The sequence below is a fragment of the Somniosus microcephalus genome, chromosome 11 (genome assembly GCF_052327205.1).
Source record: "Somniosus microcephalus isolate GS21.2 chromosome 11, FLI_Smic_1.0, whole genome shotgun sequence".
Classification (NCBI taxonomy): Eukaryota; Metazoa; Chordata; class Chondrichthyes; order Squaliformes; family Somniosidae; genus Somniosus; species Somniosus microcephalus.
In genome coordinates, this window is record NC_140997.1 from 221886095 (window position 1) to 221911501 (window position 25407).

General features: G+C 45.7%; 1 protein-coding gene across 2 annotated transcripts in view; it reads left to right on the top strand.

Moving 5' to 3' along the window:
• Positions 1-25407, top strand: part of LOC147111264 (ubiquitin-like modifier-activating enzyme 1) — a 316654-nt gene that overhangs the window by 273898 nt on the left and 17349 nt on the right. For both annotated transcript variants that reach the window (XM_086002004.1, XM_086002003.1), the window contains exon 23: positions 24272-24373. In XM_086002004.1, the coding sequence (XP_085858130.1) occupies positions 24272-24373 (102 nt within the window). The remainder of the gene's footprint in view (positions 1-24271; positions 24374-25407) is intronic.

The following is a 25407-nucleotide window of genomic DNA, read 5'->3' on the forward strand; positions in this document are numbered from 1 at the left end:
CCACATCTCTCTCCGCCTTTAAAAACCTTCTCACACCCATATTTTCTGACTAAGCTTTTGATCATCTGGCCAGCATCTGTTTCTTTATCGCTTTCATCCTTTTCCCTGGTCCCCATCTGTAAAGCACCTTGAGCTATCTTCTGTGCTAAAGGTGTTATCTAAATGCAAGTTGTTGCTGCTGCTGAATGGGGATCAAGAGTCCTATTACTAAAGCTGATGAGTTTCCGACCCTGTACTTCCAGAGTTAATGGGCTGTTTGAATGGGAGTCCATCACTTGACTGACGAAGCAGCTTGGCCCTCTGAAATAAAGTTCAGCATTCTATCCCTGAAGCAATTTGCCCACTAAATGGGAGTCCAATCTTTTATTGCTGGAGATAATGGGTCCTCAGAACAGAAATTCAATACCTTAATGCTTGAGCAAGCTGTCCCTTCAAACGGGAGTTCATCAGTTTTATCACTCGAGGTAATGGACCATCTTTTTGGAGTCCGTCACTCTTAACACTTCAGTTAATTGTTCCCTCTGTATGATCGCCCAATTATTTATCGTTGGACATAGTGGACCCTCTGAATGGAGTTCAGTACTCTGCTATTAAAGCTACCAGGTCCGCTCCATGGAAGTACACAGTTCTGGTGCTAAAAATAATGAACTTTCTGAATGAAGTCCTGTGTTCTGTTGCCAGAAAACAAAGGGACCCTCTGAATAGGGGACCAGTGCTGTAGTTTCAGAGGTACCAAGCCTTCTGAATGGTCACATAGTTCTGGTCGCTATGTGAGTCTTGCGGTCAGACTTGGAAAAAAACATTTTTCACCCATTGGATCATCTCGCATGATCTAGATAACCGTCGGATTGTCACAGTACATTATGCTGGCTATTTTAGTTTTATTTCCAATGTATGAAACCCTTTGTGTTTAATTCCTTGGAGCAAGCAGCTTGTTGTCTTGTGTTGGGTCTTGTTCCAGCGTCAAAGTAAAGCCTTTGTTCCTCCCACAACCAAGCAGCCTGCATCGTACTGCTCATCCCGGAGAGAAACAATAAACAGAGGAAGGCTTTTCAAATCATTAACATTGCACAGCTTTCAACAGACAAGTATATACTTGTAGCCTTACTGATCGATAACTAGTTCTATTTGGTCATTTTATTTTTGGTCCCAACTTGAGTAGCAAAGTTCAAAAATATATACAGGTAGAAACTACATTCAATTTTAGAACCACAGATTATTGCTTCATATGCCAATTACTTCAGGGCCATTCAAGGTATAATTTACTTAGAAGTAAACAGTCTATATAAACAATATAAGAAAAAAGGAAAGCACTTGCATTTATATAGCGCCATTCGTGACCTCAGGATGTCCCAAAGCGCTTTACAGCCAACGAGGTACTCTTGAAGTGTAGTCTTGAAATGTAAGAAAACTCGGCAGCCAATTTGCGCACAGCAAGCTCCCACAAACAACAATGAGATAATGACCAAATAATTATGTTATATTGATGTTGGTTGAGTGATAAATATTGGCCAGGACACTGGGGGAATAGCCTACCTCTTTCTATATTGCCGTGGGATCTTTTACGTCCACCTGAGAGGGCAGACGGTTTAACATCTCATCCGGAAGACAGCACCTCCGACAGTGCAGCACTCCCTCAGTACCGCACTGGAGTGTCAGCCCAAGATTATGTGCCCAAGTCTCTGAAGTGGGGCGGCCTACTGACCTTCAACCAACGACCTTCTGTCTCAGAGGCGAGTGCACTACCAACTGTACCGAGGCTGACACCTCGGTGTTCTTTTGAAATATGCACCTATTTTATTAATTTTGCTGTGCTGAGCAGCTTATGTGGGGTCCTTCTCTGTCACCGAGGGAGTGGCAGTGTCAGCACATTGTTCAAAAATGACATAGTTAGTCATTTGATATTTTACATTAAGATGGCAGCGATAACCAAACACTTACAGCATTGAGTGTTTTGTTACATCTTTGAATGTGTGTGGACATTATACGAAAACAGGACTGGGCTTGCTGTGATTCCCTGCACGTTCAAACAGTCTGCCAAACATTCATTCATTCGGGTCATACTTGAAGAATGGCTACTCAAGCAAGGTGCCTTCACCCGTACAACCAGACCCCAGCAGGTATCAACATCTTCAGGGGAGGAGGCGAGAAAGGGGAAGGAAAACTGGTTTTTTTTTTAAACAATGGAACCATTACAAGAGCCTTATGCAGTCTATTGATGCTCCAACGTGCTGTGGTAGATAGAGGTTGGTGAAGCTCTCAATAACTCCTCCAAAATAGTTTCCCAAATCAGGTCACCAGTCAAGTAAACAGGAAAAAAAAAACAAAAGAGTTTTAAAATTAATCGGGGAACGTTTCCACAATGGCCCTTTGGGTAAATAAACCACATGGTACTGACCCCCGCAGACCCTCGACGATCCGAGATGCAATCCCAGATCTGTGCTGAGTCTGCTGATTTCAGCCAGGGCAGTAACGCGAGCGCTACAATTAGCTTCAGCGCTCCTGAGTAAATTCGGGGAGTAATCCACTCGGGATGATACAAAGCTGGGTGGGAATGTAAGTTGCAAAGAGGCTTCAAGGGGATATAGACAGGCTAAGTGAGTGGGCAAGAACATGGCAAATGGAATATAATGTGGAGAAATGTGAAGTTATCCACTTCGGTAGGAAAAATAGAGAAGCGGAGTATTTTTTAAATGGTGAGAGATTGGGAAATGTTGGTGCTCAGAGGGACCTGGGTGTCCTTGTACACGAATCACTGAAAGTTAACATGCAGGTACAGCAAGCAATTAGGAAAGCAAATGGTATGTTGGCCTTTATTACAAGAGGATTTGAGTACAAGAGTAAAGACGTCTTACTGCAATTATATAGGGCCCTGGTGAGACCACACCTGGAGTATTGTGTACAGTTTTGGTCTCCTTACCTAAGGAAGGATATACTTGCCATAGAGGGAGTGCAACGAAGGTTCACCAGACTGATTCCTGGGATGGGGGGATTGTCGTATGAGGAGAGATTGAGTAGACTAGGCCTATATTCTCTAGAGTTTAGAAGAATGAGAGGTGATCTCATTGAAAGATACAAAATTCTTACAAGGCTTGACAGGGTAGATGCTGGGAGGATGTTTCCCCTGGCTGGGGAGTCCAGAACCAGGGGGTCACAGTCTCAGAATAAGGGGTTGGCCATTTAGGACTGAGATGAGGAGAAATATCTTCACTCAGAGGGTGGTGAATCTTTGGAATTCTCTACCCCAGAGGGCTGTGGAGGCTCAGTCGTTGAGTATATCCATTGGCAGGATAGGCGCACCAACGTCAGTGTTCTTGCTCAGGCCAACATCCCCAGCATCGAAGCTTTGACCACGCTCAATCAGCTCCGATGGACGGGTCACATTGTCCGCATGCCCGATTCGAGACTCCCAAAACAAGCGCTCTACTCGGAGCTCCGACACAGCAAGAGAGCCCCAGGTGGGCAGAGGAAACGCTTCAAGGACACCCTCAAAGCTTCCTTGAAAAGGTGTAACATCCCCACCGACACCTGGGAATCCCTGGCCCAAGACCGCACAAAGTGGAGGAGAAACATCCGGGAAGGTGCCGAACACCTCGAGTCTCTTCGCCGGGAGCAAGTGGAAGCCAAGCGCAGGGAGCGCACGTCAACCCAAGCACCCCACCCACCCGCCCCTTCAACCACCGTCTGCCCCACCTGTGACAGAGAGTGTAGGTCCCGCATTGGACTCATCAGTCACCTGCGAACTCATTTTTAATGTGGAAGCAAGTCATCCTCGGTTCCGAGGGACTGCCTAAGAAGAGAGGGATATTCATGACAGAGATCGATACACTTTTGGATATTAAGGGAATCAAGGGATATGGGGATAGTGCAGGAAAGTGGAGATGAGGTACAAGATCAGCCATGGTCTTATTGCATGGCGGAGCAGGCTCGAGGGGCCGAATGGCCAACTCCTGCTCCTATTTCTTATGTTCTTATGTTTTCTTATGGTTGTCACCATTGTTCCCTCTAAACTGCATAGGTTCTGCGCGGCCTGCTTCTGTTAGGGCGCGGTCTGTTTAAATTTCCACGCATGCGCGGTATTTACAGCGGAGGAGCTGGTGAGCAGCCTGCGCGGGACCGCTCCCATTGCTGCGCAGGACCGCTCCCATTGCTGCGCGGGACCTGTCCCATTGCTGTGCGGGACCTGTCCGATTGCTGCGCGGGAACTGTCCCGTTGCTGCGTGGGACCTCTGCGCGGGGCCTGTCCCATTGCTGCACGGGGCCTGTCCCATTGCTGCGCGGGACCTGTCCCATTGCTGCGCGGGGCCTGTCCCATTGCTGCGCGCGACCTGTCCCGTTGCTGCGCGGGACCTCTGCGTGGGGCCTGTCCCATTGCTGCGTGGGGCCTGTCCCATTGCTGCGCGAGACCTGTCCCATTGCTGTGCGGGACCTCTGCACGGGACCTGTCCCATTGCTGCGCGAGACCTGTCCCATTGCTGCGCGGGACCTCTGCACGGGACCTGTCCCATTGCTGCGTGGGACCTCTGCGCGGGAACTGTCCCGTTGCTGCGTGGGACCTCTGCGCGGGGCCTGTCCCATTGCTGCACGGGGCCTGTCCCATTGCTGCGCGAGGCCTGTCCCATTGCTGCGCGCGACCTGTCCCATTGCTGTGCGGGACCTCTGCACGGGACCTGTCCCATTGCTGCGCGAGACCTGTCCCATTGCTGCGCGGGACCTCTGCACGGGACCTGTCCCATTGCTGCGCGAGACCTGTCCCATTGCTGCGCGGGACCTCTGCGCGAGACCTGTCCCATTGCTGCGCGGGACCTCTGCACGGGACCTGTCCCATTGCTGCGCGGCCGCCCAGCTTAGGGGGAACTTTGGTTGCCACTCCTCATTGCTATCCAGTGAAACCCGCTAGAAAGTGAGCACGTTTGAACCTCGGATGAGGACAGGATTAGATGTGGTGGCTGTGCCCCCTTCGATCAAACATCTTGCTGATGGTCAGTGCTGAGGCACACACTTAAAACATGGACGTTTAAATGAAGTAGCAGAGAGACGCCAGTACCCTTGGAACTTCACCCTGCCGGTGCCCTCAGGAGAGGAGAGGAGAACAGTTTTAAAAATCACACAAAATTAAATGATCATTGTTTTTTTTAAGCGGCTAACTGGAAGGTGCTTTTTAAAGCAACAGGAAAGTGAACATTTCTGTTACATTGGAAAGCTTCTCCAATTCAGGGGGGGGCCCATACCCTTCTACCAGGTTCATAGCATTCTGATGGATCCTTCTTCATAGATTTGTTTTCCAGTCGACTTTTTCGCTTCATATTGAGAAGGAGATTTGATAGAGGTGTTTAAAATCATGAAGTATTTAGATAAGATTAAATAAAGAGAAACTGTTTCCAATGGCAGGAGGGTCGATAATGAGATTTAAGGTGATTGGCAAAAGAACCAGAGGCGATATGGGGAAAAACTTTTATGCAGCGAGTGGTTAAGATTTGGAATGCACGGCCTGATAGGGCGGTGGAGACAGATTCAATAACAGCCTTCAAAAGGGAATTGGATAAATACTTGAAGGAGAAAAAATTGCAGGGATATGGGGAAAGAGCGGGGGAGTGGGACTAACTGGATTGCTCTTCGAAAGAGCCGGCGCAGAGTCGATGGGCCGAATGGCCTCCTTCTGTGCTGCACTAATCTATGATTCAATGCTATAATTGTTAACGAATTGCTATGATCTTCACCCCAACCATTAAGACCTTTGTGCCTCCCGACCCTTAATTCTACCCTTGGCACTTCACTGCTCCGCCCCTCAACATAAGGGCTTTGGATTTGGGAGCAGGTCAGCCCGAAGAGAGGGCAAGAAGAGAAATTGAATATGAAATTTTAAAAAATAATAATTAAATAAGGCACTGGGACAGAATCAACAAAACTGGAGATGAGCCAAACTGGTAACTTACTGTGCTAGGCACTTGGTTAGTACCGAGTACAACTGCTACCTTTAGATTAGATCATCTCAGACTGCACCTACACCGCACTGTGTGCAGGGAGAATTCCCATTTTACAGAATAAAATCAATAGCCGGCATGGGTTTAGAAACTAGAGATTGTGCCTCACAGGTATAATGGAATCTTTTGAGGAAGTAACTTGGATAGTACAGGGAACAATCCACTGGATGTAATATATTTGGACTTTCAGAAGACATTTGATTCGCTCCCCTCATTGGTGTCTAATAAAGAAGATTAACCAGCGTGAATTAGCGAAGTGTAATTAAAATTGGCTGAGCTGTTAAAAGCAGAGGGTGAAGATAAACAGTAAGAAATCTCCAGCTGTGAGTCAGGGATTAGTGGAATTCTGGGGGGGGTGGGGTGAGGTGGGTCTATTCTGGGTCCCCCTACTGTTTACGCTACTCAGAAATTATATAGAAGAGGGTCATAGAACTAGTTGGCACAAGTTTAAATTAACAAGCTCAAGTTTGCCTATATAACAGTGACTGAGCTTCAAAGTAACTCATTGTGTGAAGCATTTTTTTGAGACGCTTTGATGTGTTAAGACACTATGTACATGTGAGACTAATTACAGTAAATGAGACTAGAGGTCCCATTTCCTCACAAATGTAAAAATGATTGGTTCCTTCATAAAGGAGCAGGATATATATCCTAGTTGGATTGGAATTAGGGGTACATGCCTTAGAAGGTTCACTAGGGTTGAGAGGGCTGTCCTGTGAGTATCCTAGTTGGATTGGAATTAAGGGTACATGCCTTAGAAGGTTCACTAGGGTTGAGAGGGCTGTCCTGTGAGGTGAGATTGAGCAGATTGGGCCTATCTATACTCTCTGGAGTTTAGAAGAATGAGAGTTGACCTCATTGAAACATACAAGATTCTGAAGGGGATTGACAGGGTAGATGCCGAGAAGGCGGCACGGTGGCATAGTGGTTAGCACTGTTGCCTCACAGCGCCAGGGACCCGGGTTCGAATCCGGCCTCGGGTGACTGTCTGTGTGGAGTTTGCACATTCTCCCTGTGTTTGCGTGGGTTTTCTCCGGGTGCTCCGGTTTCCTCCCACAGTCCAAAGATGTGCGGGTTAGGTTGATTGGCTATGATAAAAAAAAAATTAAAAAAATTGACCCTTAGTGTTAGGGGGATTAAATACGTGGGGTTACGGGGATAGGGTGGGATATGTGTTGGTGTAGGGGTTACGGGGATCGGGTGGGATATGTGTCGGTGCAGGCTCGATGGGCCGAAATGGCCTCTATCTGTACTGTGAGGTTTCTGTGATTCTGTGAAAACAACAGAAAATGCTGGAAAAACTCAGCAGGCCAGGCAACATCCGTGGAGCGAGAAATAGAGTCAACGCTTCAGGTCGAAACCCTTCTACAGAACTGAGAGGAAAGGCAGGAAATGAAACAAAAGGCAGTCTGGGGGCTGGGAAATGGGGGAGGGGCTGAAAGAAGAGACATTAAGAGATATTCAAGGTGAGACGAGGTAAAGAAACAGACAGTGGCTCTAAATGGCTGAGCTTTTCCAGCATTTTCTGTTGTTATTTCGGATTTCCAGCATCCGCAGTATTTTGCTATCGTAGATGCCGAGAAGTTGTTTTCCCCTGGCTGGAGAGTCTAGAACTCGAGGGTCTCAGGATAAGGGGTCGGCCATTTTAAGACTGAAAAGATGAGTAATTTTTCCTCTCAGAGGGGGAGAAATTCATTAGAGCCCCACTTGGGGCGCTAAATTTTAAAAGTTTGGAAAATTAGCGCCAGGTGCTAATGTTTCTAAACTTTTAAATAATTCAGTTTTGCACTCCAGGAAGGAAGTGGAACGCTAAATCAAGCTCCACTTCCTTCTTGGAGCGCGATTGGCCGCAGACGGGGCGGAGACTTCAGCAGCGCTGCACACTGGGCTGGGCAGCGCTGCCGTGTTCAAAGGCTCCTTCCCTCCCTTAAAGGGAAGGGCCATCGCTGCAGGCTTTCAATAGAAAAAGTACCCACCTGGACCACCAAGGCAGCCGCGATCCCGCGCGATCAGCCCGGCACTCAAGCAGAGCGCCGGGCTGATCGATCGCGGGCAGGAAACCGCGGAAAACTCGCCTTTAATCATCGCCCCCAAAGTGGCCGGCCAACCAATGCATGCCTCCTGCAGCTGTCGGTATTTTCGCTCGGCGCTGCTGCAGGGGGCGGAAGTCAACTTAACATCCGGGGCGCTACCGGGGCGACGTGCACGTCGATAATGTCACGATCTCCGTCCAGGCGAAGGAGATCGGGGCGCAATGCTGTAACGCCGCCACAAAACTCCCGCCGTATATGGCGGGAGTCGATGTCAGCACCACGCCCGGTCGCAAAGCCATTAGCGCCCCCGAGGCACCCAATTTCGCCCCCAGAGGGTGGTGAATCTTTGGAATTCTCTACCTCAAAGGGCTGTGAATGCTGAGTCGTTGAGTATATTCAAGGCTGAGATCGATGGATTTTGTTGCCCCAATTCAAGGGATATGGAGATCGTGCGGGAAAGTGGAGTTGAGGTCGAAGATCAGCCATGATCTTGTTGAATGGCGGAGCAGGCTCGAGGGGTCGTATGGCCCACTCCTGCTCCTAATTCTTATGTTCGGTCTGTTATAGTCTGAGATGATTGAATACTCCACTGAATTGTCAGCTTAGATTCTGCACTCAAGTCCTAGCGTGGGGCTTGAATCTGCAACGTCTTGGCCTGGAGACAAGAGCGTTACCAATGAGCTAAGCTGATATCATGTATGAAATAGACTCCCAGCAAAAGCAGTTCGATCCATAAAATGCACGAGCTTGCAATCCCATTAATTACACTGGGATCACGGCCAACAACTGGCCCCACTGAACCTTTCAGCGTTGGAGAAGCAGCCCTCATTTTTATATTGCGGACGGGCGCTCACACCTCTATATATACGCTCATGCCAAAAACATCCCCCGGAGTGCCAGCTGTGGCTCATTTGGTAGCACTGGTGCTGAGGGAGCGCTGCACTGTCAGAGGTGCCGTCTTTCGGATGAGACGTTAAACCGAGGCCCCGTCTGCTCGCTCAGGTGGACGTAAACGATCCCGTGGCAATATTTCGAAGAAGAGCAGGGGAGTTATCCCCGGTGCCCTGGCCAATATTTATCCCTAAATCAACATAACAAAAACAGATTATCTGGTCATTATCACATTGTTGTTTGTGGGAGCTTGCTGTGCGCAAATTGGCTGCCGTGTTTCCTACATTACAACAGTGACTACACTCCAAAAGTACTTCATTGGCTGTAAAGCACTTTAGGACGTCTGGTGTTCATAAAAGGCACTATATAAATGCAAGTCTTTCTTTCTCTCTTAACATATCCGGGTCTTGGCCTAATTTGTGCCTGATCCACTGCACTCCCACTAGACTTATGGTGGGAGTCTACCAGAAGGGCCGTGGACTTTTGGTCCTTTACTGCTGTTCCAGTCAACTCTTTATAAGAAAATAAATGGATAAATACCTTGCTAGGAACATAATTGAGGTTTTCCAAAGCTAAGTACAGAAAGTGATGATGGAACTTTATGTGGAACATGGTTCCTGAGAGGCTGAGACCACAGAAGTATCTTAGCATGGATGACAACTAGTCAAGGATGTATAATAGAGGATGGAAGGTTAGGTAGATACTGAGTTTCACTTGATTTATCTGGGGTGTGGGTAAAACTTGACAGAGACTTTCCTCAGGAAATTCAGGGGCAGATTTTCCTCTTCAGCCCCCAGATTTAAGAGTTTAGTGAGGGCAGAAGCACTTACTGCAAATTTGGGCTCCAACTTCTCATCCATCCATTCATTCTAGTGGACGGAAAACCGCTAGTGGCCTCTTCCCAAATTTGTAGTAAGTGCTTCTGCAATCCACCCCACCCCCCAAGCTCTTAACGCCTGAGTGATGAAGCGGGAAATCTGCCTCTAAATGCATTGAATAGAGCCATGATAGAGTTGATTGTACCCAGTCTGATTGTACCCAGCTCCTTATCAAAATTATCAGGTACGCATAGTGATGTTGTTTATTCCAATTCAATGACGATGGTTTGGAGTTCGGCCTCCGAGTGAGCGCAGGCGCAAGCGTCGTTTGCATACTGTAATTCGACGACAGAGGATGGGACGACCTTGGATCTGGACTGGAGGTGACGGAGGTTGAACAGTTTCCTGTTTGTTCTGTAAATTAGCTCCACTCCAGCGGGGAGCTCATTGAGGGTGAGATGGAGCATTGCAGCAAGGAAGATCGAGAAGAGCCTTGGTGCGATGACACAGCCTTGCTTGACCCCGGTCCATATGTGAATTGGGTCTGTGGTGGGACCGTTGGTTAGGATCACGGCTTGCATGTTGTCGTGAAGCAGGCGGAGGATGGTGACAAACTTTTGAGGGCAGCCGAATTTGAGGAGGACACTCCATAATCCCTCACGGTTGACAGTGTCGAAGGCCTTTGTGAGATCAAAGAAGGCCATGTACAGCGGTTGGTGCTGTTCCCTGCATTTCTCTTGTAATTGACGTGCGGTGAAGATCATGCCCATTGTGCCCCTTAGTGGGCGGAATCCGCATTGCGACTTTGGGAGGAGCTCTTCGGCCACTGGGAGAAGGCGATTGAGGAGGATTCTTGCGATGACTTTCCCTGCGGCAGACAGCAGGGAAACTCCTCTGTAATTACCGCAATCGGACTTGTCACCTTTCTTGAAGATGGTCACAATTACGGCATCTCTGAGATCCCCTGGCATGCTCTCCTCCTTCCAGATAAGAGAAATGAGTTCATGAATTCGCGCCAGTAGTGCGATGACCAAGTCCAACACCGCCTTCAGTGTGCCAGTGCAGCCTTCAGTCGCCTGAGGAAGAGAGTGTTTGAAGACCAGGACTTCAAACCCGGCACTAAGCTCATGGTCTACAGAGCAGCAGTGATACCCACCCTGCTGTATGCCTCAGAGACATGGACCATGTACAGCAGGCACCTCAAAGCACTGGAGAGGTACCACCAACGCTGCCTCCACAAGATCCTGCAAATCCATTGGCAGGATAGGTGCACCAACATCAGTGTTCTCGCGCAGGCCAACATCCCCAGCATCGAAGCTTTGACCACACTCGATCAGCTCCAATGGACGGGTCACATCGTCCGCATGCCCGATACGAGACTCCCAAAACAAGCGCTCTACTCGGAGCTCCGACACGGCAAGAGAGCCCCAGGTGGGCAGAGGAAACGCTTCAAAGACACCCTCAAAGCCTCCTTGAAAAAGTGCAACATCCCCACCGACACCTGGGAATCCCTGGCCCAAGACCGCACAAAGTGGAGGAGAAGCATCCGGGAAGGCGCCGAACACCTCGAGTCTCTTCGCCAGAAGCAAGCGGAAGCCAAGCGCAAGGAGTGCACGTCAACCCAAGCACCCCACCCACCCGCCCCTTCAACCACCGTCTGCCCCACCTGTGACAGAGACTGTAGGTCCCGCATTGGACTCCTCAGTCACCTGAGAACTCATTTTCAATGTGGAAGCAAGTCATCCTCGGTTCCGAGGGACTGCCTAAGAAGAGAAGAAGTTATCACTGAGTCACACTTTTTCTAAGGAACTCATTTTAACTTCATACGCGACAGCACATTGTATAAATTTGGAAAAAGGGAAATAATTCTTCTCATGTCGTAAGGAAAACTTTGAACCAGAAAGCGTTACGTGTAGTCCATAAGGTATCTAAATGACTTGGCGGCAACAATGTTCCTATAGCACTAATGAGGAGTGCACTATTTTAGAAGAAATATATTTCATTTCGGTTGGTATTTATGTTCCGATATAACTCTTACTGGTGTCGCCTTTGCTGCCTGTTCAATACCCTGCCTGTGTTTCCAGTGACTGAGCATCTATTGGACTGATTGGAACTGACTGGGAGGGGAACAAGTACACCTGGGTGCCGTCTCTGTGGCGAAGACTTGCTGTGTGACTTGAGCATTTCTGCACGGTGTAATCCATTCAGCCAACAACCAAAAAAAAATCAATTTGCTGCACTTGGGAAGATGTGCTCTGTTGATGACACAAACGTCTACAGTTAAAACGCAAACCACAGGGCACACTCCTTGCTTTTCTGGAGGGTCGAGCTTTATCCTGTTGAGGATTGCACAGTAATCGCCGCATTCTCAGACAAAACGCCCATTGATGCTGAAATGTCTTACTCATTTCTTTGGCAGAGGCCTGGCTTTCTATGGCCGTTTTTTTGCTACTTTTTTTTTTGAAGGAGTCATTGCTTGTCGATTTATCGGTACTTGTACGGCGGCCAGAAGAGAGAGCTCATTAGAGTGTCACTCGGAAGGTCACGGGCTGGCTGTGCTAAAGAGCCCTAGAGCATCTGACTGCAGAACAGGATGACTGTTCGGATGAAAGTTAAAGGGAAAATATAATAAAAGTCTTGTGCAAAGCCCTGCATTTGTGCCCAGTACATTAACCCGTCCTTCCTCCCCTTTTTGCATGAACATCTCGATTGTGTGTCGGGATCTTTGTCCACATCCAAGAGCTGAAAGAGACTCTTTCATTACACAAACCACTATAGGCACCATGTCCGCATTCTTGGCGAACCTCAAATAAGTCACTTCTCTTTTTTTTAAATTTGCCTTCATTAACTGGCTTGCTGCTGGGTTGTGTGAGGGAAGTATGTTGGGACTCTCTAACCCCTGGAGGTCACCTCAGGATGTCCAGGGGCACCACAGCAGGACTGGGGCTGTGCTCCTCACATTAATTAGAACCTAATTTGGCGCAACTGTACTGTGAAATGATGGTGTGGAGATTAAACCCTTGATTTTCTTTTTTAGAAAAAGCCATGTATTTATTTGTTTTAGTCATAGGCAGGAAATTGTATAAACTATTGGCTGGTAATTGGCAGGAGATGTCGATCTACTGCAGTGGAACATTGTGCACTAGGGTTAGATGAGTAAGCACACGATAAAGGGATAAGAAATTAAATTTGCTCACTGGTGTAATTGCTCTCATCCCCTGTGGCCACTGAAACAGGTTATTTGGAATATAGCTCTCAGTTTTTGTACTCCGACTGGAGACATGGCATTGCTAAACTCTGCAATAGTCAAAGTCATTAAACACGTCGAGTTGCACTTCTGCAAGCTTGAGCACGTGTGTGTGCAATAATCTTTCACTCTAACAGAAGTACTTAAAAGGGAGTTGATGTTTGACCTTGGTTGTCCATTTGCAAGCTTGAGCAGGGTAGGGATGTCCCAATGCAAATTCAAGGACTCGTTTCCCCAGGCTTGTTCCTTGAGGTCAAGCACTTTATGAATAAACTTTGGTTTGAAACTGAAAGTTATTTTCAATTGTCGGAAAGTCCAATGAAATGAAATAAAATCTGCGCTCGACTGTGTGTATTTATGTATTGTACCCGAGTCCATTGTATGATCTGGGCACAATGTAGCCTCTTGTTAACTATGCGTAAACTCATACAATATTATATTAATAGAATTTCGCAAGAATTATTTTCTGAAGTCTGTCAGTTCCTCTGTTGCACGAGCAATAATAAGCTGATCGGGTTTTTTTTGCGTAATAAAGGTTTTAAGGGATCCCTGCTCCCATTATCTGAGCCCCAGCCTTGCGAGGGAGACCCAAATTTCCTCAGGAAACTCCACGCCCGGATCTGATTTATTGCTTGTTTCCTGAAGTATTATTTTAATCATCACTTCGTATTATGATGAATTTCCTGTCCGTCACCACTGTGAGACAAGTTTTAATGCCACCTCATGCAAAGGTACCCACCCTGATCCCAGAAAAAGATTCGTCCACTCTTGCTGGTGCCTCACTTGAACCGAGGTTAGTGAGTGTGCAGCTGGTGCCGGGTGTAGGCCCGCACAAGTTCAGGCACGACTCTGAACAGCATTGATACTATAACCTCCACTCATTTGAGAGATCGGGCAATGACTGAGCCGGTGGTGCTTAGGAATGTGCGCAGCAATCACAGATTAAGCCTCATTAACAGGGGTTAAATGTGAGCGCTGTTAAAACTGCAGCTGTGATTGATTGGAGGGGAGGGGAGGGGAGCGGGGGAGGAGGGGAGCCTCCGTAAGAACTGGACTGTAACCTCTGGCACTGCAGGCTCGCATTAAGATCAGATCCTGATTCCCAATCCTCACGGGGCTGAAATCCAGATGTTCTGGGCTCACCTTTTAATTAAAACAGTTGTAGAATACCAATCGGGTTTGAACAATAATTGGACAGAATTCCAAACGACAAGTGTCATGGGTGCACATTGCAATCTCCCCCCCACAGGATTTATCCATACTTGACTCCATCATATCCAACCTCTGAGTGTCAGCAGAAAAAGTATTTTCTAACCAAATATCTAGGTGAATAAAGTCAATCTTCCTGTTAAAGAGTTAAATCTTTCTTTTACGATCTCCCTGCTTTGAAGAACTACCTCTTTCCAAGTAGTCCCATCTCTATTTTAGTTTACTCTTTCCATCTTTAAGAAGGCTCAATTTTTCAATTATCAGGACCCCCCCCCCCCCCCCAAACATGGTAAAATTAATTTGATCCTATACAGACCCAGCCTGCGTTCAGTACCGAAAGATCATGTTCCGACTTCTTTTTTTTTATATAAAGAGCCAAAGCTTTCATAAGAAGTTGAATGCTGTACTGATTGCCCTTTTTTGGGCTGTTAATTTGCAAATTGTGAAATGGAGCAGGATTCACCTTTGAGCAGAGAGAGAGAGGCTGCTTTTGAGATCTGTTCCTCATTAGCATTTGGCTTGTTCCTGGCCTGCAGTATTCTTGATGGTGTGTTAAATGTTCTGGCTGGCCCGGGCTATTGGTTCACATCAGTCTGTGGCAGCGTTTCCGCTCTCAGCTCCCCTTTTCCTCCCCCACTTCAGGTGCGGATTGATGGAGACAGGAAACGGGTTGGAGAGAGAGAGGGAGCAGCTGTGGGCAAACAACACCCCCCATCTTTGGAAAAGACGCATGAACCTAGCCAGACATGCAGAGAAAATGCGGCAGAGAGACAGATGAAATAACAAGGGGTTGAGACATTAATAGGAGCCAGGAGATTTATATATCTGAATAATGATTTTTTTTCATCCTGCAGAAAGAGTGGGGGAGGAAGGGATAACTGTACAGATAGCGAGTTAATGTACAGGGAGAGGGAGAACGAGAGACACCCATTGCCCAAGACTATGTATATATGGTTTGAATAAAGGGAATTTAGGGAAAGCCATTTGCACGATAACAGGCCTATAGAAGATAAATGAATAAATAGCTGCTCTACTTATATCCAGCAAAATGCATCAATCAGTCTCCTTATTTGTCTCTAAACACTGTTTTCAGTTGAAGGCTGCAATGGTAAACTACTGACCCCAGAGCTTGTAGCAGTGTCCAAAACTGAAGATTCGGGTTATTATTGCTCACTACTGCAAACAAAAGAGTGAGGATTTACGCTCTCGTATAATCATAGTCATATATATATATGTGCGTGTGTGTATATGTGCGTGTGTATATGCGTGTGTGTATATGTGCATGTGTGTATATGTGGGTGTGTGTGTATATGTGCGTGTGTATATGTGTGTGTGTATATGTGGGTGGGTGTATATGCGTGTGTGTGTGTATATGTGCGTGTGTATATGTGTGTATATGTGCGTGTGTATATGTGGGTGTGTGTACATGTGGGTGTGTGTATATGTGTGTGTGTGTATATATGGGTGGGTGTATATGGGTGTGTGTATATGTGTGTGTGTGTATATATATGTGGGTGTGTGTATATATGTGGGTGTGTGTATATGTGTGTGTGTACATTGTGTGTGTGTGTGTATATGTGGGTGGGTGTATATGTGGGTGGGTGTATATGTGGGTGGGTGTATATGTGGGTGGGTGTATATGTGGGTGTGTGTATATATGTGGGTGTGTGTATATGTGGGTGGGTGTATATATGTGGGTGTGTGTATATGTGTGTGTGTATATATATGTGGGTGTGTGTATATGTGGGTGTGTGTATATATGTGGGTGTGTGTATATGTGGGTGTGTGTATATGTGGGTGTGTGTATATGTGGGTGGGTGTATATGTGTGTGTGTGTACATGTGGGTGTGTATATGTGGGTGGGTGTATATGTGTGTGTGTATATGTGGGTGTTTGTATATGTGCGTGTGTATATATGTGTGGGTGTGTGTATATGTGTGTGTGTATATATGTGGGTGTGTGTATATGCGGGTGTGTGTATATGCGGGTGTGTGTATATGTGTGTGTGTATATGCGGGTGTGTGTATATGTGGGTGTGTGTATATGTGGGTGTGTGTATATGTGTGTTGTGTGTATATATGTGTGTGTGTGTATATGTGTGTGTGTGTATATGTGTGTGTGTGTATATGTGGGTGTGTATATATGTGGGTGGGTGTATATGTGGGTGTGTGTATATGTGGGTGTGTGTATATGTGTGTGTGTATATGTGGGTGTTTGTATATGTGCGTGTGTATATATGCGTGTGTATATATATGTGTGTGTATATATGTGTGTGTGTGTATATGTGTGTGTGTGTATATATGTGTGTGTGTATATATGTGGGTGTGTGTATATGTGTGTGTGTATATATGTGTGTGGGTGTATATATGTGGGTGTTTGTATATGCGTCTGTATATATGTGTGGGTGTGTGTATATGTGGGTGTGTGTATATGTGGGTGGGTGTATATGTGGGTGGGTGTATATGTGTGTGTGTGTGTACATGTGGGGGGGTGTATATGTGGGTGGGTGTATATGGGTGTGTGTATATATGTGGGTGTGTGTATATGTGTGTGTGTGTATATATGTGGGTGTGTGTATATGTGGGTGTGTGTATATGTGGGTGTGTGTATATGGGTGGGTGTATATGTGTGTGTGTGTACATGTGGGTGTGTATATGTGGGTGGGTGTATATGTGTGTGTGTGTATATGTGGGTGTTTGTATATGTGCGTGTGTATATATGTGTGGGTGTGTGTATATGTGTGTGTGTATATATGTGGGTGTGTGTATATGCGGGTGTGTGTATATGCGGGTGTGTGTATATGTGTGTGTGTATATGCGGGTGTGTGTATATGTGGGTGTGTGTATATGTGGGTGTGTGTATATGTGTGTTGTGTGTATATATGTGTGTGTGTGTATATGTGTGTGTGTGTATATGTGTGTGTGTGTATATGTGGGTGTGTATATATGTGGGTGGGTGTATATGTGGGTGTGTGTATATGTGGGTGTGTGTATATGTGTGTGTGTATATGTGGGTGTTTGTATATGTGCGTGTGTATATATGCGTGTGTATATATATGTGTGTGTATATATGTGTGTGTGTGTATATATGTGTGTGTGTATATATGTGGGTGTGTGTATATGTGTGTGTGTATATATGTGTGTGGGTGTATATATGTGGGTGTTTGTATATGCGTCTGTATATATGTGTGGGTGTGTGTATATGTGGGTGTGTGTATATGTGGGTGGGTGTATATGTGGGTGGGTGTATATGTGTGTGTGTGTGTACATGTGGGGGTGTGTATATGTGGGTGGGTGTATATGGGTGTGTGTATATATGTGGGTGTTTGTATATGTGCGTGTGTATATATGTGTGGGTGTGTGTATATGTGTGTGTGTATATATGTGGGTGTGTGTATATGCGGGTGTGTGTATATGCGGGTGTGTATATGTGTGTGTGTATATGTGTGTGTGTATATGCGGGTGTGTGTATATGTGGGTGTGTGTATATGTGTGTTGTGTGTATATATGTGTGTGTGTGTATATGTGTGTGTGTGTATATGTGGGTGTGTATATATGTGGGTGGGTATATATGTGGGTGGGTATATATGTGGGTGTGTGTATATGTGTGTGTGTGTATATGTGTGTGTGTATATATGTGGGTGGGTGTATATGTGGGTGTGTGTATATGCATGTGTGTGTATATGCGTGTGTGTATATATGTGTGTGTGTGTATATGTGGGTGTGTATATGCGTGTGTGTGTATATGCGTGTGTGTATATGCGTGTGTGTATATATGTGGGTGTGTGTATATGTGGGTGTGTGTATATGCGTGTGTGTGTATATGTGGGTGTTTGTATATGTGCGTGTGTATATATGTGTGTGTGTGTATATATGTGTGTGTGTGTATATGTGTGTGTGTGTGTATATATGTGTGTGTATATATGTGGGTGTGTGTATATGTGCGTGTGTATATATGTGGGTGTTTGTATATGCGTCTGTATATATGTGTGGGTGTGTGTATATGTGGGTGGGCGTATATGTGGGTGTGTGTATATGCGGGTGTGTGTATATGCGGGTGTGTGTATATGTGGGTGTGTGTATATGTGGGTGTGTGTATATGTGGGTGTGTGTATATGTGGGTGTGTGTATATGTGTGTGTGTGTATATGTGGGTGTGTGTATATGTGTGTGTATATGTGGGTGTGTGTGTGTATATGTGTGTGTGTGTATATGTGGGTGTGTGTATATGCGGGTGTGTGTATATGCAGGTGTGTGTATATGCGGGTGTGTGTATATGCGGGTGTGTGTATATGCGGGTGTGTGTATATGTGTGTGTGTGTGTGTATATGTGTGTGTGTGTGTATATGTGTGTGTGTGTGTATATGTGGGTGTGTGTATATGTGGGTGTGTGTATATGCGGGTGTGTGTATATGTGGGTGTGTGTATATGTGTGTGTGTATATGTGTGTGTGCATATGCGGGTGTGTGTATATGTGTGTGTATATGTGGGTGTGTGTGTATATATGTGGGTGTGTATATATGTGTGTGTGTGTATATGTGTGTGTGTGTATATGTGTGTGTGTGTATATGTGGGTGTGTGTATATGTGGGTGTGTGTATATGCGGGTGTGTGTATATGCGGGTGTGTGTGTGTGTGTGTATATGGGTGTGTGTATATGGGTGTGTGTATATGGGTGTGTGTATATGAGGGTGTGTGTATATGTGGGTGTGTGTATATGTGGGTGTGTGTATGTGTATATGTGTGTGTGTGTATATGTGTGTGTATATATGGGTGTGTGTATATGAGGGTGTGTGTATATGTGTGTGTGTATATGTGTGTGTGTGTATATGAGGGTGTGTGTATATGTGGGTGTGTGTATATGGGTGTGTGTATATGAGGGTGTGTGTATATGTGGGTTTGTGTATATGTGGGTGGGTGTATATGTGGGTGGGTGTATATGTGGGTGTGTGTCTATGTGGGTGTGTGTATATGTGGGTGTGTGTATATGTGGGTGTGTGTATATGCGGGTGTGTGTATATGCGGGTGTGTGTCTATGCGGGTGTGTGTATATGTGGGTGTGTGTATATGTGGGTGTGTGTATATGTGTGTGTGTGTATATGCGGGTGTGTGTATATGTGTGTGTGTGTATGTGAGGGTGTGTATATGAGGGTGTGTGTATGTGTGTGTGTATATGTGGGTGTGTGTATATGAGGGTGTGTGTATATGAGGGTGTGTGTATATGTGTGTGTGTGTATATGTGTGTGTGTGTATATGAGGGTGTGTGTATATGAGGGTGTGTGTATATGTGGGTGTGTGTATATGCGGGTGTGTGTATATGTGTGTATATGAGGGTGTGTGTATATGTGTGTGTGTGTATATGTGTGTGTGTGTATATGAGGGTGTGTGTATATGTGTGTGTGTGTATATGAGGGTGCGTGTATATGTGGGTGTGTGTATATGAGTGTGTGTGTATATGTGTGTGTTTCATATTTTGAGAATGACAATCACTTTTTTTTTGTTACATGGAAGTTCTTTTTTGAAGGCAGCTGGGAATGAGGGGAGATGGGACAAAGAATGGGGAGGCTGGACGTCCCCGACGGGCGTTGAGCTTCAAAGCTAGAGTGGAATCATTTTCACCTCGGAACTTTGCCACTGCTAGTTTTCTGCAGAGTTTTTTTTGGTCACTGCCTTGAAATCCGGCTGTACGAATATTAACGTGCAAACATTTACCCTGCTCACCTGAACTATCTTAATGGCGGCATTAACCCAATTATTTGAAGCAGGTTAATTTCAAAGCCTGTATTTCTTTTCTGCGCCGCATACAGACTTGGTCGGACCCCACACTTCCTGTGGCTGAAGAGATAAGCAGCCCACTCCCCAGTCTCTACCATTCTTGGGCAGCTACTACTGCAAATTTGCTTATTGATATTTTTTCCTAAAGGGGATGGACTTAATGTTTTAGACATCGTGCACACAGCAGTGGATATTTCTGATTGATTCATAGAATCATAGACACTTACAGCACAGAAGGAGGCCATTCGGCCCGTCATGCCTGTGCCGGCTCTTTGAAAGAGCAGTCGTGCTCAATCCCACAACCCCCAATTTAGTTCATAACCCTGCGAGTTCCTCATCCTCAAGTTCCTGTCCAACTCTGTTTTAAAATTATTGATGGAAGCAGCTTCCACCACCTGTTCAGGTCAAGCGTTCCAGATCCCGACAACTCTCCGAGTGAAAAGCTTTCTCCTCACCTCCCCTCTAGATCTTTTTACAATGATTTTGAATCTATGACCTTTAGTTATTGACCCAGAGGAAATATTTTTACCCTATCTACTCTATCAAAACCCCTCATCATCTTGAAAACCTCTATTAGGTCACCTCTTAACCTTCTCTGTTCCAAGGCGAACAGTCCCAACTTTTCCACCCTCTCCTCATAACTGAAGTCCCCCATCCCTGGTGATTGGGCCCAGACTCAATCTCAAACTTTCCAAGTCAAGATATACACCTAAAGCGTTAACTACGAGCTTTGCCTTCTTTGTCCTAACTTCTGCAAGTTGTTTTTTATATAAAGAAGGAAAAAATATTGTCCCCGTATTCCCCCCACCACCCCCACCCCCCACAACAAGGGGCAGCATTTGGCCTCCATCCAGGACTGAGCCACAGCACTTTGTATTGTGGCTGGCACTGGGAACCTAGGACTATTTTGTGTAACATGTGGTGTCCCAAGTATCTCAGAACACTGTGCCACATAGGTAGAGTCAGCTCAGCATCACTTATCTGAGGAAGGATGTTCTTGCCATGGAAGGAGTGCAGCGAGGATTCACCAGACTGATTCCTGGGATGGCAGGAATGATGTATGAGGAGAGATTGGGTCGATTAGGCTTATATTCGCTAGAGTTTAGAAGAATGAGAGGGGATCTCATTGAAACTTATAAAATTCTAACAGGACTAGACAGACTCGATGCAGGAAGGATGTTCCCGATGGCGGGGGAGTCCAGAACCAGGGGTCACAGTCTAAAGATAAGGGGTAAGCCATTTAGGACAGAGATGAGGAGGAATTTCTTCACCCAGAGAGTGGTGAACCTGTGGAATTCTCTACCACAGAAGGCAGTTGAGGCCAATTCATTAAATATATTCAAGAAGGAGTTAGATATATTTCTTAAGGCTAAAGGAATCAAGGGATATGGGGAGAAGGCAGGGACAGGGTACTGAGTTTGGATGATCAGCCATGATCTCATTGAATGGCGGAGCAGGCTCGAGGGGCCGAATGGCCTTCTCCTGCTCCTATCTTCTATGTTTCTATGTTTTCCTTACGCCTCTGTGAAGCAACTTGGGACTTTTTTCTAAACTAAAGGCACGATATAAATGCAAGATGTTGTTGGTCTGATCGCTCCCTGTAAAGCACAAATCCAATTGACCTATATTGTTTTTTTTTTAATTCATTGATGGGATGTGGGCGTCGCTGGCTAGGCCTGCATTTAGTGCCCATCCCTAATTGCCCTTGAGAAGATGGTGGTGAGCCGCCTTCTTGAACTGCTGCAGTCCATATGGTGTAGGTACATCCACAATGCTGTTAGGAAAGGAGTTCCAGGATTTTGGCCCAGCGACAGTGAAGGAACGGCGATACAGGTCCAAGTCAGGATGGTGTGTGGCTTGGAGGGGAACTTGTAGGTGGTGATGTTCCCATGCGTCTGCTGCCCTTGTCTTTCTAAGTGGTAGAGGTCGCTGGTTTGGAAGGTGCTGTTGAAGGAGCTTTGGCGAGTTGCTGCAGTGCATCTTGTAGATGGTACACACTGCAGCCACAGTGCGCCGGTGGTGGAGGGAGTGAATGTTGAAGGTGGTGGATGGAGTGCCAATCAAGCGGGCTGCTTTATCCTGAATGGTGTCGAGCTTCTTGAGTGTTGTTGGAGCTGCACTCATCCAGGCAAGTGGAGAGTATTCCATCACACTCCTGACTTGTGCCTTGTAGATGGTGGAAAGGCTTTGGGGAGTCAGGAGGTGAGACACTCGCCACAGAATCCCTAGTCTCTGACCTGCTCTTGTAGCCACAGTATTTATATGGCTGGTCCAGTTCAGTTTCTGATCAATGGTAACCCCCAGGATGTTGATAGTGGGGGATTCAGCGATGGTAATGCCATTGAATGTCAAGGGGAGATGGTTAGAGTCTCACTTGTTGGAGATGGTCATTGCCTGGCACTTGTGTGGTGCGAATGTTACTTGCCACTTGTCAGCCCAAGTCTGAATGTTGTCCAGGTCTTGCTGCATATGGACACGGACTGCGTCAGTATCTGACGAGTCTCGAATGGTGCTGAACAGTGTGCAATCATCAGCGAACATCCCCACTTCTGACCTTATGATGGAGGGAAGGTCATTGATGAAACAGCTGAAGATGGTTAGGCCTAGGACACGGCCCTGAGGAACACCTGCAGTGATGTCATGTGATTATAGGTTGATTATGTGCAATAATATAAAGCAGGCAATAGTGAAATCACTTTCACACAGGAGACCATTCTTCAAGTGATGGCACTTGATGGCCCGGAATTTGCGGCTGTAGTGATGGCGAAACTGTCAGCGCTCGCCTCGCCGTCATTACTCCACTGAAACCGACAGCAACTTCTGACGTCCGCACATTGCGCAGGTAAACACGGAAATCTGTCAGTGATACCCCGCTCCTCCACAGGGTGCGCTGTTGCAGTCTTCACAGATGCAATCAACACAGAATCAGTGATTTGACATGAACTTCAACTTTTTACGCACTATTCTCACTGTAAAAACCATTGAAAATGTTAAGCCTTGTTGAATGAGCTGTAACTGAGTTTTTAATGGCGTATTAAGTCATAATTACTGCTGAAAAACCTCTCTGGCTCTGAAAAACTAATTTTACAAGTGTGGAGTGTCATTCCCTTAGAATAACATTTCAAAATGCCACGTTTTTAAAAATAATGAAAATGAGTATTTTTTATGTTTTAAAGTTTGTTTATGACATTTCATCTTCTACCTTGATGTCCCAATCTTTATTTCGCTTTCTGCAAAATGATTAAAAAGTGAATTATAATCTGTGCTTTTTACTTCCTGGTTTGCGGTCCGTGAGAATTCTTCAGTCTGATTGGCTGATCAGCCTGCTTGATGACTTCACTGTTGCTGGATGCCACGGACCCCCTGTAGATAGTGCTAGATTCAAATTCACGTCGGAATAGAAGAAATCAACACTCTAGAGTCCACCATATCTTTGTGGGCAGCTTTTATCAAGGTCAGCGGCGAGCACCGTCCCTTGACCGCTGACCACAAAATCCGGGCCATTGTTTCAACCCAGGTTGTTACAGATCTGTGTTCTGATAACAGTTTGGTGGCACAGTATAAAAGAATACATTTTAAAAGCATAGCCTTCCGGTGATGCTTGTCTTCTGGTGAGTTGTGTTTGTGATAATTGAGTCGTTTGGAAGTAACCAAATTTGTAAACAAATATATCAGCCCTGAAATGTAAATAATTAGGCACACCGTCTGAAGTAAAAAGCATGGATTATAATTCACTTTTTAATAATTTTGCAGAAAGTGAAATAAAGATTGGGACATCAAATATCATAAACAAACTTTAAAACATAAAAAAAAACTCATTTTCATTATTTTAAAAAACGTGGCATTTTTAAATGTTATTCTGAGGGAATGACACTCCACACATGTAAAATTAGTTTTTCAGAGCTAGGGAGGTTTTTCAGCAGTAATTATGACTTAATACACCATTAAAAACTCAGTTACAGCTCATTCAACAAGGCTTAACATTTTCAATGGATGGAGGTCAAATGCTGCCCCTTGTTGTGGGGGGTGGGGGGAATACAGGGACAATATTTTTTCCTTCTTTATATAAAAACAACTAGATTTTAATTCAGAAATAAACAATTAACTTTCAGCCTTTCCCTCGGGCTAAATTACCTGCAGGGTACCTGTCTCCAGTATACATGTACAAACAAACACAAATAAACAGGGAGAAAAGCACAAGCTAGGTACCATCTCGCTCCCTGTCCCAACACACATAATTATGCACGCAAACGTGAAGCTCCTTAAACAGCCCCCCTCGGTGACCCTGTGAGTAACTTTGTCTTTTCAATGTTGCAGTACCACGACACAGAATGGACAATATGGGATCGCATTAATGTACAAGGCATTAAAGCAAATGGTGAAGAGATGACACTGGAAGAATTCCTGGATTATTTTAAGGTAACTTTTTACAAGTCTGGTGAGTGGTGAGAATGTGGAACTCGCTACCGCATGGGGTGGTTGGGGCGAGTGGGATAGATGCATTTTAGGGGAAGCTGGATAAATACATGAGGATATAGAGGCACTGGAGAGGGTGCAGAGAAGATTTACAAGGATGATATCAGAAATGCCAGGGTATGCATATCAGGAAAGGATGAACAGGCTGGGTCTCTTTTCTCTTGGAAAAAAGAAGGCTGAGGGGTGACCTAATAGAGGTCTTTAAAATTATGAAAGGTTTTGATAGAGTGGATACAGAGAGAATGTTCCTGCTGGTGGGGAAGAGCATAACTAGAGGCCATCAATATAAGATAGTCACCAATAAATCCAATAGGGAATTCAGAAGAAACTTCTTTACCGGGAGAATGGTGAGAATGTGGAACTCGCTACGACAGGGAGTGGTTGAAGCGAATAGTATAGATGCATTTAAGGGGAGGCTGGATAAGCATATGAGGGAGAAGGGAACAGAGGGTTACGCTGATAGATTTAGATGAGGAAAGACGGGAGGAGGCTCAAGTGGAGCATAGACGCCGGCATGGACCATTTGGGCTGAATGGCCTGTTTCTGTGCTGTTAATTCTACGTACAACAACAACTTATATTTATATAGCACCTTTAATGTAATAGAACGTCCCAAGGTGCTTCACAGGAGTGTTATCAAAATAAAATTTAAATTTACACCAAGCCATATAAGATGTTAGGGCAGATAATCAAAAGCTTGGTCAAAGAGGTAGGTTTTAAGGAGCATCTTAAAGGAGGAGAGATAGGCGGAGAGGTTTAGGGAGGGAATTCCAGAGCTTAGGGCCTTGGCAGCTGAAGGCACGACCGCCAGTGGTGGAGCGATTAAAATCGGGGCTGTTCAAAAGGCCAGTATAGGCAGAGGGCAGAGGTCATGGGGGATTATAGGACTGGAGGAGACTACAGAGATGAGATGGGGCAAGGCCATGGAGGGACTTGGAAAGAAGGATGAGAATTTTAAAATCTGCAATTTCCCAACTC